Source organism: Protopterus annectens, chromosome 5.part0, assembly GCF_019279795.1.
Source record: "Protopterus annectens isolate FY-2018-M chromosome 5.part0, PAN1.0, whole genome shotgun sequence".
Lineage (NCBI taxonomy): Eukaryota > Metazoa > Chordata > Ceratodontiformes > Protopteridae > Protopterus > Protopterus annectens.
Window position 1 is genome coordinate 1713683373 of NC_056735.1, and position 19051 is coordinate 1713702423.

A 19051-nucleotide genomic window follows, 5' to 3' on the forward strand; every position below is an offset into this window, starting at 1 on the left:
CTAGCAACTGTAGCACTACTGTTGTCTCAGACTATCTTTCATTGGGTTACAGCCCCCAGTAAAGCAGTTAGCAAGGGGATACAGCTCCCAGTAAAGCAGTTTGCAATACAAGTAAAACCAGGGCTACATTAACTGGAGGGAAGAGATAATTTGTAGAGTTAGCAATTTACTTAATAGACATGACGACCACTAACATGTATAACAGGAGGGCTCAGTTTAAATCGCTATCCTCATCAGCACTCAGCTGAAATCACAATCCTGGCTTATAGTGAAATTGTGTTATTACAAAAGGAATATTTAGGTCTTATACAAAATATACTGCTTTATGTGGATGACCGCATTCACTCTCCCAGCCCAGACATATGGCACTTCATGTTTTACATGCTTCCAGGCAAAATAAAATGACCAGAGTCAGCTACATAACACAAGGGGATAAAGCTCTGAGTAGGACAGAAACAGCCAGGAACTTACAACAGTCCTGGACACTATAGGAATTGGCTATAGCACGTCGGCGTGAGCTGCCAGTACCAAACTACCCATCCTGAAGGGGTACGATGACAAAATACACCATAATACTTACACCCAGAGGAGACCTGTACTAAAGATATGCCTCAGTCAGTATGAATTTCTCTGGAATTGTCATGTCTGAAGGCAAGCATGTACACAGGAACCAATGGGCTGCATTGCATGCCTGCACTGGCAGCCAAGTTGCCATGGGGAAGGGAAATATACAGCTCCCACAAAATTCTGTCAGTATTATGGCTCTCTGCCAGCAAATGAAAGTCATGTGATAGTGGGATGAAACAGACAATAAGCTGGGCTCAGAGTCAGCAGGGATCAGTGGCAGAAAAAGGTAAAAGAAAAAAGTGAACAGATGTGAAAAAGTGGCGCTGAACTGGTGGTTACTTTAACCATCACCAGCTGTCATATTCTCAAGGGATGTCTGTGGCTAGCAGCAATAATGTTCTAACTGGACACCCACACTGCAGAGAGTTTTAATATACTATAAGAATCTGTGTTGAATATTCGGAATTGCTGATGTGTTTATGCATACAACATGGATTGTACTGGAACGGGATTATCTGTGATATATTTGGTGCTAGGTGGACTTGCAGTTAAAGCTATGGCATGAGTATTTTTTTTCTATGTGGAAATATGGATCTAAAGTTGCAAGCCACAAGCTCAAACCTTGCTTCATAATTTTTTTAACATATTGGTAGTGTTCAGTTAAACTACTACTAGAATAAGAAGATTTATGATAGCTTCTATTTTCACAGTAAAAGCAAGTCTGTAATGTTAGTGTGATATCATACACTGTTTACTTTATATACATTTAGGAAACTAATTGAATAAAGGGGTTTCTTTTAACTCATCTTTTCCCAAAACAAGAGATTTGTAAGATAGATGTCTGATTTTGTCTTCCAGCTATAATAATCAGAGTTACAGTTGTTATCTGTTATTCTTTATGCAGAATGGTAATTAAGAACTAATTTTCATGTATGTATTCCTCTGAGGCAAATGCAATGAATAATTTTTATATTGTGGTCACACCTTTTTTTCAACTTTAGAGTCGATTACATAATAGGAATAAAGCATTCCATAGTGGGCTATATCATAGGTCATTGAAATTTCTCAGCTGTTTATGGCACTCAGCTTTCACTATTACTATGCTACTGATGCAAAACACCCTTTTAACTATTATTAATTAAATAACTATCCAGTTTATGTGGGAGCATGGGCTTCTTGTGATGCAATGCTTTTCAATTTGGAGTAAATTGTATGATTTTATTTTTTGTAGATAGGTAAAAATTAAAGAGACGACTGTTGATTTTTATCAGCAGTCATTATTAGATTGTGTTTACATGCTATAAAGTCAGATATAATCTGCATAATGCACTGCTGATAGTAAACTATCAGAAAACAAAGGCACAAAGGATCTTAAGCTCATTTTTAGATTGCATTTAGATGTTATATATCAGATATAATCTGTGTAATGCACTACTGATAGTAAACTGTCAGAAAGAAAAAAGGCACAAAGGATCGTTAATCTGGTTACAATTACAGTTTATTTAGAAAGTGTAACCGAATGACATAGGGATTTGCCAAAACACACAAAACATAAATAAAAACATAGGCTAAGAATACATAAATTCGTAATATCAGATGATGGTGCAATGTCGGTGGCAGAGTTATATCATTTATTAAAAGTGTGCTCACAGCAACCGATACATTATAGCTGTCAAAACAGTAACTGAGCTCAGGCATGCTGCACTTATTTGCAGAATACAAGAGACTGTAGTATTAACTAGAGTTTGTTCAGTGCTTTGTCTTAGCTTTCTTTGTACCTTTGTGAATACACCTCATCTGTATTTAAAAAGCCACATAATACATGTGAAACAAGATTACTCTGTAAGAAAAGTGCATTATTCATAAGAGTTACATTATGTATAAAACCAGAAAGTTAAAATATTTGCACTTATTGGTAAATAACCAAGTGAGTCGAAGCACGTGACAAGATCTTGGGGTATGACTTTATTACTTTATTAATTAGGGAATACTATCCAGGTTTCAAAAAGCAGTTCATTTTCTTAAGTCTACATTTATTTCCCACTTAGATTATCCTGTTATGGCAAGTGAATGTTTCATATCAGTAGCACTGGATATTTCCAAATGTGTCAGAATATACAAAAGTAAAGATGACTGTCATTCAGTTGTCATTCTGTTGTATCCCAAACTGATCTCTGTTTTAGTATCTTCCATTCAAGGTTTTTAGAAAAAAAAATGTTCTATGCCTGTGGAGGCACTTTGGTTTACCCCAAGAGACTTGAGGCTGTCAAATGCAAAATGACCTTCTGTCAGCAGGCAAACCTGCAGTCCCCAACCTGAGGTCCCTTGAGAAAACAAACATTGTGAATTCTTAAGGTCAGCTTCCTACCAGTGATCGTGCCCTTCTAGAAGTCCCTTGAGGTATTTGCAAGGGAAATCTCATAGCATTTTCTGTTTTTACCAGCTCAGACTAGCAGTCTTCTCTGATTTCATAAGCTGCAGCCATACATTTCAAATACTACGTGTCTATATCATGTTATCATGTAAGGTCGAACTTTATTGATCGAGTAAGTAAAACATCGAATAACGTAAAAAAAAAAACAAATTAAAAAAAAAACTAAATGGCGTAGGCAGGGGGGCAAGCCCCCCTGCATCCCCCACACTTCCCCTACTTAAATATACCAACTCCGAAACCACACTACATTGAGGTAAATGGAAATCTCCACTTACGGAGATTTCCATTTACTTGCACAATGTTCTTCACTTTCGATATTGTCGTGCCGACAATATAAGACTCGATACTGTCAGCTTACAACAACGTGAAGTAAACCCAATACTACAGTTTAGGTGCAGAGTTATTATTTTTGTTATTAGATTATTTGGTCTGCCTTGATTTACTGATATACTGAAGCTTTAACTTAAGGGGAAACCAGTCAACTAGGTCTATAGTAAGATACTTTATCACTTACAATATTCCAATAGCTTTTAATATGTATAAGCCTATTACTGAGTAAAATTGAAAATCACCCATCTTCTTGGTTCTTTAGTATAACTTTTGAAGAAAGTACTTTGTTATTTAATGCTTAAAGACTGAAAGTTATGAGTGTAGTATTTATCTGTTAGATTGTTGGTCTCTCTGTTGGTTTTTTATTTACATCCTACTGATACCAATAATTATGTGAAGACGGGAAACTGTAACAACTTTGCCATATTCTGTGCACCCTTGTATAACTACAATACTGCAATTCCATACCAAGCAGCTAAAATAAAACAGTGAAACATTTCTTTGCTTAACATGCAAGTAACTGTCTAGGTCATGCATATGCATGCATCTTTAAGAAAAACAATGTCTTGAGTTTGCAAGAAAGAAAAAAAAATGACAACTAGCAGTACAGAAGAGATAGCTCTTAGCCACCAATGAGCAACATCTTTTGTGGCATATATTCAAATATTAGCAATAGGAAATGGTTGATTTTGAGAACTACATATAAGCAGCTGAATCAGGAATCGCCTCACCATGGTGTTTAAATAAATTACAGATGACCAGCTTTGTATAGTTTGCTGCTGTCATAGATGGGCTTAGTTTAGTTTAGGAATCTGTTCTTGATGGTCCTTACTATACTGACCTGTACTTTTAGCATACTCTATAACTTTGTTTAATAACAAAATGGCATTCCTTACCCACTGGTATATATGGTGCATATATTTTGCTTAAAGTAAACCACAGACAAGCCTGGCATCTGTCAGTTAGGACATAGCAGCCAATGACTTGCACATCTTTATTTATTTATTTTTATTTATTTAACACTTGTTAACTGGGTAACTGAATTGGTTCAAGGGCAATTTTACAACCATGAAGGGGGCCATGAAGACAAACACTGCAATTAAAAATGAGATGTTACAAAATTAACTAACAACAGTATTTAGAAGAGAGATACAATACAATGTTATCCATGAATAAAGATGATTTTATAATAAATATAACAACAACTGTTAATTAAAACATTGAGCTGCCAAAATGCACCAATGTATACACAGGTTTCTCCTGCTGCGAGGTTAAGCCCAGACCAAGGGAATTCCAATGGCAAAAAAAAAAAAAATCATTGCTGTACTCCTAAACTTTAACACTTGAGATATATAGTATGACACTATTTATATACTGCAAGAAGACCGTTGCTCTGAGTTGGTGCACCCTGAGGTACAGCTGACTACAGAGATTGTCCCCAGCAATTGTAGCAGTCCTGCAGGATTAGATAGATGTGGTAATGCATGGAACAGTTGTAGCAGTCCTGCAGGATTAGATAGATGTAGCAGTGCATGGAACAGTTGTAGCAGTCCTGCAGGATTAGATGGATGTGGTAGTGCATGAAACAGCCATCTCCTTTGTGACATTGCATGTAGGAACATGACACGGACAATCAAGGATGTGGTTTAGCCAGCTCAGTATCACAAGGGAATACAACCCTGACTCTGTCCCAGACAACATGGGCTTGAGTATTAATCCTTGGCACTGGTGGAACTGTACAGGACATATGTGAATGACTGAGCAAGGCTGGCTTGCCATCCTTGGGGGAGAACTGTTATGCGGCCTCACTGCATGGCACAATCTATTGGAAGTAAAGGCATAGTCAACAGCAATTCATCAACGGGCAAAGGACTTCCCACCAACCACTGTATGGTGCTGTAGCCAGGCCAGGTGTATGGAAGAATGCACTTATGCTTCAGTATAGCAAGCCCTATCTGTGCTCTTTGTATGCTGTCTGATGGCTAGCAGTACAAATGCAGCAGAACAGAGATGGATGTTTAGGTCTAGAGATAAAAAAAGAAGAAAAAAAAATCAAAGAGGTATACAGGTACTAGCTGATGGGAAGTGGGCGAGGGAGCAACGTCAAGGGAGGAGCCCAGACTGAAATAAAAGTGCAGATAAATAATGTGTCATTAACACAAGCTGTATTTGCATCAGTGACTGGACTGCTACTTTTTGTGCTGCTCTGCTGTTTTTGACGACTCGCTGCACTGCGCTCATTTCTGCCAGGCAACCTGCAAGTGTCAGTTCTTGTTGTTTAGAATAGTGAATAAAGCTACTGTTCTTGGTAGAGTACAGATTAAGGTTTATATACTCCGACAAATGGCATGTGGGGAAAACATACTGTGCAAACATACCTAGAGTACGGTGGCTGCCTATTGGTGGAGTCATGAAACAAACATTCAAAATGTGTAGAGAGTTAAGGCCAAAGTAAGTGAAAGTATAAACAGTGTTGCTCACATAAAGACAACATAGCTAATATCTCAGTTGACCACAGTGAGGTACTCAAAGTTGTTTTAAGACAGCTAGCGTCGTTGAAACTCAGTGATAATCAAATACTCCTGCTTATCATCCCATTCAACAATGCTGCCATGAAAGACCTTTTCTAACATAACAGAACAGAGTCATATGATGTGACTGCATCTGGTTTACCCAGTAGAAACATTGTATCAGTGGAATTACTCGTGAATTAAGTACATCTAAGATTTCACCTTGGGCTTCCTGATTCACTGGCCTATTTGCTCCTAGCTCATTGCATACTTGCTGTGAAGCAGTATGTTTTGATATGGGCATTGAATCTACTTGAATTGTTTCACAATCAACCAGGAAAACTGATGTCATGTTTTCATGTACAGAGCTGTTTTGTTTTTTTCTGTCTGTGTTTGTGTACATGTGCTTGTGTCTGCATGTGCATGTTTTGTGTATGTGTGTACCAAGTATGCATGTGTGTGTGCACAAGTGTATATGTTCTTGTGAATGCATGAGTCTGTTTGTTTGATCACTATTAGGCAGATTACATGCCACAACCAGTCAAATGACACACCTAAAACCCACTTTAGCTACTGGGGTATAAGTGGTGACCTCTCTCCCTGCCACAAGACCATCCCCAGCCCTCTTATTTCTTGTATAGGCAATCAGGGTTTACCCAATTCTGTGTTCCACTTGTACCTTCCACCTACTTTAAATGAGTACAGAAACACGCCACAGTGAGCCAATACACATATAACATTTCAAGAAGGTTATACAGCATCATGAACAGAAATACAGCATAAGACTATTGATTTGATTTTTTTTTTTGCCTGCCATATCACTCAACTGGGCTAGGCTCTACTTTATAAAATAAATGCCCATTTAAAAATTTCAGTTTGTGGTACTTGGACACACCACTCCAAATGCTTCCTTACGTGTGCATACTATAATACAGATTTGGGCACACTTCATCCCAAATGCTTCCTTACGTGTGCATACTATAATACAGATTTGGGCACACTTCATCCCAAATGCTTCCTTACATGTGCATACTATAATACAGATTTGGGCACACTTCATCCCAAATGCTTCCTTACGTGTGCATACTATAATACAGATTTGGGCACACTTCATCCCAAATGCTTCCTTACGTGTGCATACTATAATACAGATTTGGGCACACTTCATCCCAAATGCTTCCTTACGTGTGCATACTATAATACAGATTTGGGCACACTTCATCCCAAATGCTTCCTTACGTGTGCATACTATAATACAGATTTGGGCACACTTCATCCCAAATGCTTCCTTACGTGTGCATACTATAATACAGATTTGGGCACACTTCATCCCAAATGCTTCCTTACGTGTGCATACTATAATACAGATTTGGGCACACTTCATCCCAAATGCTTCCTTACGTGTGCATACTATAATACAGATTTGGGCACACTTCATCCCAAATGCTTCCTTACGTGTGCATACTATAATACAGATTTGGGCACACTTCATCCCAAATGCTTCCTTACGTGTGCATACTATAATACAGATTTGGGCACACTTCATCCCAAATGCTTCCTTACGTGTGCATACTATAATACAGATTTGGGCACACTTCATCCCAAATGCTTCCTTACGTGTGCATACTATAATACAGATTTGGGCACACTTCATCCCAAATGCTTCCTTACGTGTGCATACTATAATACAGATTTGGGCACACTTCATCCCAAATGCTTCCTTACGTGTGCATACTATAATACAGATTTGGGCACACTTCATCCCAAATGCTTCCTTACGTGTGCATACTATAATACAGATTTGGGCACACTTCATCCCAAATGCTTCCTTACGTGTGCATACTATAATACAGATTTGGGCACACTTCATCCCAAATGCTTCCTTACGTGTGCATACTATAATACAGATTTGGGCACACTTCATCCCAAATGCTTCCTTACGTGTGCATACTATAATACAGATTTGGGCACACTTCATCCCAAATGCTTCCTTTATGAGAGCATACCCTGATATGAGTTATGTGGTCTTGTTATATGTAATACATATCTTTCAGCTTGATATTAAGATGTGTTATACAGAGCTGAATAGAAATCAATGTGACAGTGTACAGCATATTGCAAATGGGATCATAGCAAAATGGTATTAAAAGTGATAGCCACTTATTTTTATTTTGAAAACACTATAGAATATTACTAATAAAGTCTTTTGAAACCACTCACACATTATTAAACTGCAGAACAGTAATATTTTGCTATATGCATTTCAAAAAAAAAAATACACAGCTAACATAAACACAGTAGTACAAGGTCATTTCATTCCAAGAATAGTGCAAATATAAATTCTAAGTAGTGGATTACATTTAAATATGAACTGCTTACAGCTGCTTAAACAAAAGTAGGCCTTAGGTCATCTTTGAAGTTAACAACAGGCTGAGAGGTGATGTAATCTGTAGGCCAGTGAAAGGCACGATCATGGTGTTCACTGTCTGATGTTTCTGAGGTACAACTTTCACTAGAGATATAGGGTCGCTGCACACAATCCTCACAGTAAGGGTTTTGGCAGCAGCAGCAACCTGACTCATCAGAGCTAGTTGATTCAGAGTCTGAATAATCATATGGATATGATTTTTCTGGTCTTGTTAGCCCTTCAGTTTCCTGTTGACCAAACTTTGGAATTGTTACTTGGTGACTGGAATGAGGTCTTCTGTTGTATACTTTTGCTTGATCACAATAATCAGAAACTTCATTAAATCCTACATTATTAGACCAGTTTTCAACTTGTGGTTCCCCAGCTGAAGAACTCTTCCTGCCTTTCATTTCAGCATCTGACTTCTTAACAAGTGAGGATGAAGGGCTAGAACCTCTGTCATCGTTAACGACTGCAGCTGCAGAATAAGTTGTAGTGTGTATTGGAACTGGGTCAACAGTACTCTGCAAAGTCCTTAGTCCATTTAAATTTCGTCTCCTGACATCTTTATTCATAAACTTTGCATTCTGAAAATAACACTGAGATTGACTGTAAAGGACCGGGCACACATGTGGCTTTCTGTTTTTTATCATACCTGGAGAACTATGTTGAAATCTATGTCTGTGGTCAGTTAATTCATGTTGGACAGGGTTTGCAATTTGTTTTGATCTGCTTGATCTAATGGAACACGCATTGTCAATACTTAATTCCTGTAAAATTTCTTGCAGTTTTTCACTGCTAACATAACTGTGTTTATTCACCTTTGGTGCCACTTCTCTGGCTGTAACTAAATTAGCAGCAACTTTCTGATATTTAGACTCAGGTTCCCCGTGTGAACCTACAACCTTAGTGGTGAATGTACTGTAGTTCTCAGCATGGTAAGTCAGCTCTTTACAGTGAATATCAGAGTGATCTGCTGTTATCATAGAACCTGTTTGTTCAAACCCACTGTCAGCACTACAGCTCTGCTCCTGGTCACCTGTACTGTCACGTTGTGTATTCTGGCTGAGTGTGTGACTACTGGCATTTTGAAGCTCTAAAGAATGCTCTGGGTCATGGCCTAAATTAGAAGTAGCAACATGACAATTCAGTGAATGAGATGTTTGCTCCAAGGAGCCTCGTGTTGATATCCCATTTGCTTGGTTATCAAGAATTTCTTTGCCTTGATCCTCTGACTTGGATTTAATCTTATTGGAACAGTTAAATGGTGTGTTGCAGTCGGAAGAGGACACAGAATCTTTGTGTTCATAGATGAACTCAGATGACATTAGTCTCATAAGTTTCTCTTTTGCGTTACTGACTTGCTCTTGCAGGCCTTCAATCACAGCATTTTTCTGAGAAAGAAAGATAAAACAGAGGTCACTGAAGGGTTTTGGAGTTCTAAGTACTGCAGTTATATTATACAAGCAGGTCAGGCATGAGTATCACTTGTTATGGCAAGTATTAAGTAGAAAAATATAATTTTATGTTATTCCTTTTTTGCTGTCCCTAAACCCTTGTAGCACTAAACTACATGTATGCTAAACATATTTATTTCAATCCATAATCTAGCTTGTCACTTTCTGTAAGGAGAAGTCCCTTATTTATGCTTAAATGTAATGGAAGGAACCTTCTAACTGTAGAAGATACTTCTGTATTCCATATGCACTACATATTTTACATACAATAAGATTAAATTATACCTTTGTGTTTTGAACAGTCCCATGTAAAAGATATTATTCATTTTGTACCATGCTGTCAAAGGAACTTGGGCACTATCACAATATTATCGTTTGCAGATGAAGCAGAATGGAGTTTCATGGGCTGTGCAGTACAATACCGAAATTCCAAAGCACACATGTAGCATCTTACAGTCTAAACCTTTTTACAGAAATAAGCAAGCAATAAAGCCTGACAGGATGTGTGTTAATGTGTAATTAATGCCCGTCCAGGGGGGCATTAATTACACATTAACACACACCCTGGAGGGCATTACTGAGCTTAGAGAATGGTCTCTCTGTAAAACTGTTGTGTTTTACTTGCTTATTTATTATTTTTAAGTACTGTATTATATTTTATATATTTTTAATGTAAAATAGTTACTCCACCTAAGGTTTCAAACTTGCTGTATATGTTAATGGTGTTGGAGGAAGCATTTTACATCAAACATATTTAAAAAAGAATGTAGTGCTTAAATAAATAATAAGCAAGTAAAACACAGCAATTTTACATACAGCCCATTCTCTCTCCCATGCACACATACAGTCTCTTCGGCTTTTACACATATACATGTATACACACAAAGTCTCCTCTGCTTTCATACGCACATTCACTCACACAGGATCGATCTCACTCTCTCTCTCGATCTCTCTCTCTCTCTCTCTCTCTCACACACACAGAGTATCCTCTGCTTTAACACATGCATTCATTCACACAAGATCACTCTTGCTTTCTCACACACACACACACACACACACACACACACACACACACACACACACACACACACACACACACACACACACACACACACACACACACACACACACACACACACACACACACACACACACACACACACACACACACACACACACACACAGTCTCCCTTTTTTTTTTGTTTTACATTTTATACTTGCTAAACAGCAGAACGGCTGCTTAGTGAGCATAAATTAATGACAGCCTTTTTTTTTTTTTGCAGTCTGAGCTCCACGGCGGCTTGATATGCTGCCGTGAAGCGGCGGACTCATTTGATAGCGGGCATTACTTGTACATTAATACCCTGCTGGAGAACGTTCGTTCTCCACTCAGGGTGTTAATGTACAGTTTGCCCATTCTCTAATCAGCATTAGAAATGGGCTGCCACACAAATTAAACAGTGTCTTCCATAGCAGAATCAGTATCAAATGTGCTGAAAACTAGTGCAAAACAAACACACATGCAAGCAATATTTTGCGGTATGACTTAGCTGTGAAGTTAATCTCTGCATCTTATCAAATCTCAAATGGGAAGTCACCAAATGTACTGTCTGGATGTGTAGGCATTAACAGATATTGTAGTGCCAGTATTAAAGGTCAGCTACACAGAAACAGAAACAGCATCTGACAGTTGCTAAGGACTGCTTTACTCACTTAACCTGCCCATTTCCTCATGTAATGAGCAGGATGGCAATGTTATTTTACCAACTCTGAATTTTTGTCGTGGGTTTCTCAACCTTTTTAAGAATTACTTTGTCAGTCTTATGTAACCTCAAATTAATTTCCTGTTTTTCAACCTTCTACATTTTCAAGAAGATTCTTCTAATTATATGTCAACCTTTCTGTGAAGTAATAATTTATCATATCCCCCTGGAGCTATCCATGAAAGTCCAGCTTTCTGACTTGTGCCCTTGTTTTTAAAAGCACCTCTCGCCTTCTCTTTCCTTTTTAGACGACTGTACCTATTTGAACACTATAGATTTTTAAGACGTTACAGTTTCTGTCTAGTTACCGATCTGGTATTGTTCCTCAGGACTTCATTCTTATGTTAAGATTATATGGCTCCTGATACAGACTGCATTCATACAACAATACCACAGGATTGTTATTCTGTTCTACATCTCTCAGATTGCAACTGTACTTCCCAACCATGCTTGGGAGGTATGTCAACATTCTTAAAATCTTCTAAATCCAAGCAGCATAGTGCATCTCAGCAGCTAAATGGAGCTTCAGAAATATACTAAATATACCACAAGGTTCCTGAATAAAAAAGTGCTTTACTATAGCAATAACCCACGCCTGGGTATGGGTAATGCTAAATTTACCCACGGTTGGCGTGGTTTGGTCCCGAGGCGGCCCGAGGACCAACAAAGCCAACCGTGGGTAAATTTAGCATTACCCACACCCAGAAGTGGGTTATTGCTATTATACCATGACATTATTTAAGAAAAGAAACAGTTACTTTTCTCAAATAATGGCATAGTATAATGCCTGTTTACTGCCCTTCCGCAGATGTCTGGCATCGCGGCAGTTCTGATGTACTGTGCGCCTGCGCAGTACATCAGAGCTGAGGGCAAAAGCAACGGAGAAAGCAAGATCTCTGTTGCTTTTTAGTGTCTCGCTATGTTAAATGAGTTTAACATAGCGATAGTTTAAAATAAGCAACGGACATCTCCGTTGCTTATTTTAAACTGTCTCGCTATGTTAAACTCATTTAACATAGCGAGACATAAAAGCAACGGAGATCTTGCTTTCTCCGTTTAAAACACTGTCTCGCTATGTTAAAGGGTTTAACATGGCGAGACAGCTAAAATAAGCAACGGAGATCTCCGTTGCTTATTTTAAAGCTGTCTCGCTATGTTAAACCCTTTTAACATAGCGAGACAGTGTTTTAAAAAAACGAGTTATACTAATGGAAAAAAGTCCGGGCAACCGGACCTTTTTCCATTAGTATATCTCGATTTACAACGGGCATGCTGGCCAATCAGTGTGCACGTTTTGGGGGGGTCATGGTATAATACTGTTGTCATAATTATGTTACAGTACATACAGAACCAGCGTTTATTTCTAGAAATGTGTTATACTCAGATACAAAAGCAAACCATTGCTTTTACAACTGTATTTGTAGTTTAAAATAAGACAGCAGGATGAATACAGCCAGATAAATGTGCCCAACTGCAAATTTGAAACTCTGTAGTGCGAGTCTCAAAAGTAAGACAATTTAAGTATGATTAAGGAGAAGTAACAGCTAACTATGAAACTCACAGTTGTAAATTACAATGTTTTTTTTTTTTTTTTGCAGGTAAACCCTCCACCACCGCCTCCTGCTTTAGCAGGCTACACGTTTTACAACCTCACTACAAATATATATATATATATATGGGTCTAGGACTATTCACTGATTTCACTGAAACACATTTGACTGTGCACAATTCACTTAAAACACAATTCACTGAAAACACAATTCACTGAAAGTTTTATATGGCCCTTTCCCCACTGTAGTGTGACCCTGGAGTTAGTATATATAGTAAGGGGGGTGGGGGGCACCACCCCCCACCTATTTTAAATATTTTGAACTACATAAATGGATACTTGCAATTCCAATAAACTACTCTTTGCTGAACATAATATATATCCAAAGTACCATCCCCTTTACTATATATACTAATTCCAGGGTCGCACTACAGTGGACAAAAGGCCATATATAACTTTCAGTGAAATGTGTTTCAGTGAATTGTGTGTGTGTATGTTTGATTCACCTCAGTTCATTTATTTTGTCATGGTGGCCAAGTGGTTAGTTTCCTGGAGTAAAACTGCAATGATCCGGGTGTTCATTAAATTAAGTTTTCGGTGAAGTCGTCTCATGCTTCTGATTTTCAGATAAGTGAAAATTCGATAATACCAGGTAGGCCCACATATATATATAAATAAAACTATATATAGATATAGATATATAGATAAATATACGCACACATGCATACATAGACAGATATGGATATATGACATAAAACTGAAAATAGAAGAAACTGAACAGCAATTGGTTGAGCATACTTGAAGAGCATGTAGGGTTTGATCAACTGCACTAGCTTTTTTTAGTACAACATAGTGAATTGTTGATCAGATGTCTGTATAGTATATATATATATATATATATATATATATATATATATATATATATATATATATATATGGGTCTACTTCATAACAGTGAAATTTCATAATGTTGAGTTTCATAACATTGAGACCAAAACTACATCCAAAACACTGAAAACCCAAAACATTGAACACTCAGAACATTGAAAGTGTGCTTCATAACAGTGAAAACTACAGTGCATATGTAAATAACATCCTCTCCACCTATAACAACACCTAACTAACAAACGCACTTTCTACTGCATTTCTGCAGGGGGAAAGTCAATTTCCAAACCAACCCAAGGTTAGAAAATTTACTTTTTTCCACTGTAGTGCGATCTTGGAGCTGGTATATTTAATTTACGGGGGTGTGGGGGGCCCCCACATGGGGGGGTGCAGGGGGGCTTGCAGAAACATAGTAGAAAGTGTATTTGTTAGGTGTTGTTGTAGGTGGAGGAGATTTTATTTACTTTTGCAATGTAGTTTTCACTGTTATGAAGCACACGTTCAATGTTCTGAGTTTCCAATGTTTTGAGTTTTCATTGTTTTGAATTTTCAATATTATGGTCTCAATGTTATGAAATTTCAATGTTATGAAGTAGACCCATATATATATATATATATATATATATATATATATATATATATATATATACACACACACACACACACACACACACACACACACACAGATATATATATGCACTTAGCACCAAAAGTAATAAGTCAATTCATATCTAATCATCAGCAGCTTCACTGATGTGACTGTAATAAAATTTGGTGGAGTGGGTTTGAACTGAAGGCTTTACAGAAGCCTTCAGCATGTTAAGTAAGTCATCGTTTAATGGCAGACATCTGACTCAGAGTCTCAGCTCAGGACACACTTTTGCAGAAAATAAACTGAAAACATAGATGATACAGCCATGAAAAGGCAAAATAGTGCTAGTTTGCTGTTCAGTTACATTTTGCCTACTTTCACTACAGATAAGAAATAAATAAGGCAAATGCTAGTCATACAGTGCAATAATTGTTGATCAGTTAGATTCAGGAAGACCTTCTAAATGATATAATTTGTGTCTGTTTGCAGATACTTCTTATGGTATATAAGAAAGGAACTTATTTGCCTCTAGGGACAGCTGGCCTAAACTCACTAGACTACTTCTACACAGAAAATCACAAGGTCACTACATACTGCTGTCTTAGAATTCACCAAAATTAGGAGCAGCTGGATCTCAGCAGACTTTATAAGGGTGAGAGCAATACACCAAAATCCTACCCCTCCAATTGCACCAGTGCTCAGTCCTCACATTGTTCTGCTATAAATGTGTCTCAAGGATGTACCACCAGTGGAAATTAAAGAAGGTACCAAGACCATTCGAAGGTGATTACTACAGGAGTGTAACAGCAGCACCCACGTGCAAGAATATCTCTCTTTCCTTTTAGAAGATTCACTTATTAGGAAGGTAGAACAAAGAAATGATATATTCAGTGTTTCTCTACAGACAGAAACATTGGAGCATATGTGTGATGTGATACCTATCAATGGGCCAGCAAAGTTTTACTTCAGCTACTCATGGTTTCAGACAATACGAAGCCCATATGAAGGTGGAGGTAGAAGTTGAAGGGAAAGAGGGTATGACATACATCAGATAGCTCTGCTGGAAGGGACAGTGAGTAAATTCTTCATACGATCACCTGCATAGGGTAGGAAACTATGTCATTATCCATGTGAAGACAAACCACCTAGCTGAGAAAAGGATCAGACTGCATCAGGAGTCTAAAGGGGTCTTAGGAAAATCACATGTACAGTGGTTGAAAAGCTTAGGAATTTGGCTTTGTTGGATTCTGTGAATCTATTTGAAGAGTTTCACTGGCTAAAATAGTCTATATCTGTCTTGCAGAGGAAGCAGGATCTGAGGTAACTTCAGAGAGTTAGTGAAGAAAATTTCAACTGTTGAAACAAGAACAGGAAAAGGAATGTGGAATGTGAGTAATGTGTACAACAGGAAAGAGGTACAGGAGGCCGAGTCAATAGAAAACATGAAAAGTAATGAGTAACTGCATGCAGGATGAGCACAAAATTTAACTGGATTAAAGCATTGATGGAAAATAATGTTAAACAACATACCAGGTCTGTGGAAGTTAAAGAAACATGGTACTCAGAGGACCATGAAATGGAAGCAGTCATACTGGGGAGCACTATTTACAGCATGGATCTGTAGAAGGAAAAGACTTAACTCTGTGTGTAAAACAAATAGAAATAACAACATGAAAATAAACATGGATGAGGGAAGCTACAATGGGATTACACTGGAGAATGCAAACGTCATGACAATTTGCTCATTAGTTACATATATAACCTCTTCTTGTAGGAGGTAAAATAAAGAGAAAAGTAAAGTTATTGACAAAATCTTGACAGGCAGAGAAGACTTGAAGTTGTCACATGGGGGAGGGGGTCCTTTATATATGTAATATTGGAATACCTGCACTATAATAACAGGGTTTTTCATGTGACTTATGGGGGGGGGACAGTCAGGAGTGGAGCGTACTCAATATAGAACGATATTGTTAACAGGTGTTCTCGAACAGGGAGAGTATATCTGGTCTGGAAGCAGGTAGCCATTTGGGACTGACGGGTTTTCATACAGAATGCCTCAGCGTCTACTTAAAAACATCTTTTAGTCTATATGAACTGAGAATTGTGTACTTCAAGGTACAGGTGTCTTAATGTTTTATGTTTATCCATTTCCTGTATACATAGTACATCAAAATAAAAACAAATGGGTATAAATTCCAGCAATTTTGAATTCTCCATTTGATATCACTAGTATACCACCAGACGGCATTGTCAGTACTTTCAGCATTTCTTTCCCAATATGCGCAGACTGTTCACCTCCCTATTTTTCCTATCCCTTTTGTCAGTGCAGTATCCCAGCACTGTTATCCATTTTGTCTTTAACTTTTGTCTTCTTTTATTCCACGTTCCCTTGTCAGTCTTCTCACTCATTAGGATTACTAAGCTTCCTCCATCAGTTTTCAAGTGTTTTGGAATGAAACATTTAATTTACTTTCAGATCACTGCCACCCCTCCCAGATGCTTTATTCCTCTTCGTTTTATTCTCTTAAAACAGATGCAATGTCTGTCTCTTATTTTTTCCCAAGATATCCTCACATTCCAGGCCCAGTCTATCTGTACCTATCATACCCACTGGCATTCCTGAAAACATATGTAATGTTCTCATCTCCAGCATAGATTCTCTGATATCCGCCTTCCCTTTACAGTCTCACCAAGTAATAAACCACATATGAATAACTCTCATTTGTGGATCCCAGTCCAGATCCAAAATGTTTAGTCCAATACACACCTCATCATTGGCTTCCTGTATGATCAGTTGTGGCATGATGATTCATAAGTCACTTCTGCAATCACAACCAATCAAGAAAACAAGTTACCTAGCAACCGCATACACTCACTGCAAAATCCATTTTTCACAAGGATGCAAGCACCCCTGTGCCATTCTCCCACACCCCAGTTGAGCACTCATGCAGACACACACACACACACACACACACACACACACACACACATATATATATATATATATATATATATATATATATATATATATATATATATATCTATATAGCACAGAGTATTTGGATGATTTGTATCACCAAAAAGAGTCTATTTTTAAGAATTTTGCCCTGTAACCATGCAATTGCAGAACATGATGCTCTTGTTGCTTTGAGATCATAATCAGAATTTTTTGTTACTCTGGCAGATAAGGGAGGCACAATGGTTATTTGGGATCGAAATTTCTACAATCAGGAAGATCTGAAACAAGTTTTTTTTTTACCATCAACTTTTTGGGGACCCTATTGATTATTTAAAGAAAAATTCTGATGAATATTTATATGCATCCATGTAATGAGATATTATTAGTAATGATTTCAGTCATTATGGCTACATCTTATCCATAAAGCTCTGCTAAGCACGATTCCATTTTTCCATCCATGTTTTGACACTAAACTGCTTCTTGAGCTAAATTTTGTAGCATATTCTTGCATCTGTAAATATGTATGCATTTGTATTTAGCATATTGTTGTATCTGTAAATATGTTTTGTTCATTTCTTCTGTGACCCTATTCACCCAGGAGGTGTCTGCCAATGGTCCATTGATATCAGTGCACTACCCCAGGTAACATAAATAAATAAATAAATTGATTTGATAAAACAGTTAAAGTTTAATTATCCACAGCACCAACAGTTTTATTTGCACCTAAGACCCGCAAGTTGAAGAGACGAGTCCCTGGGAGACCTATAGTTTCAGGATCTGGATATCTTACTGAGCCATTTCAGCACTGTTGGAAATTGTATCAAAGCCATTATTACAGGAGCCAGATTACAGGATATTATAACATTTTTGACTGTTTTGCAGGACCTTTATATAGAATAGGATGCATTTTTATGTAGTTTTGATGTGGGATCCTTGTATACATGTATCCCACACCATAAGGGTCTCAAGGCAAATAGCTACCCTGCTAAGTTTAATATTGACATTATTAGAGTTGGTACTAGTTTATAACATGTTTATTTTGATGGTAACTGCTATCATCAAATGAATGGTACGGCTATGGGGACAGCTGTTGCTCCCGCAAATGCTCATTTATTTATGGGCTATTTTGAGATGAAAATGGTATATAACAACAATTTAAATAGTTTTCTTTACTTTATATTGACATGTGGAGATCTTATTTGCATGACAATTGATTACTGTGGACTGGTCATACAAAACATCTGTATCAGTTTGTCTGTAGTTAGACAACAATGATTTTTGTTTGAAATTTGCTTACAGTTATCACACAGACAGTATGAATTTTTGCTTGAAAAACAGCCTGATAGCTCTGTCAGTTCTAAAACCTTTTACTAAGAATTCTTTATAACATCTAGTTTCCAACCAGAATATGTTAAAAATGATATTCCTTTTTCACAATTTTTTAAGTTTCAAAATAATCTGCAGTAATTCTACTGCATTTTAATTTGGAAATGTTCTGATCTTGAAAATATGTTATTAGGTGTTATTTTAAGCAGTGTGTCTCCTTGGGTATTATCAAGATGAATAATAACTCTGATCAGTATTACAAGACCATTAGC

The 19051-nt window shown here is 37.5% G+C and overlaps 1 protein-coding gene across 1 annotated transcript in view; it reads right to left on the reverse strand.

Annotated features, from left to right (window-relative positions):
• Positions 1-8062: 8062 nt before the first annotated feature.
• The window catches only part of GPR156 (G protein-coupled receptor 156), a 1210147-nt gene continuing 1199158 nt past the window's right edge, over positions 8063-19051 (reverse strand). The window contains exon 10 of the mRNA XM_044071505.1: positions 8063-9642. Within this exon, the coding sequence (XP_043927440.1) occupies positions 8227-9642 (1416 nt within the window). The 3' untranslated portion in view covers positions 8063-8226. The remainder of the gene's footprint in view (positions 9643-19051) is intronic.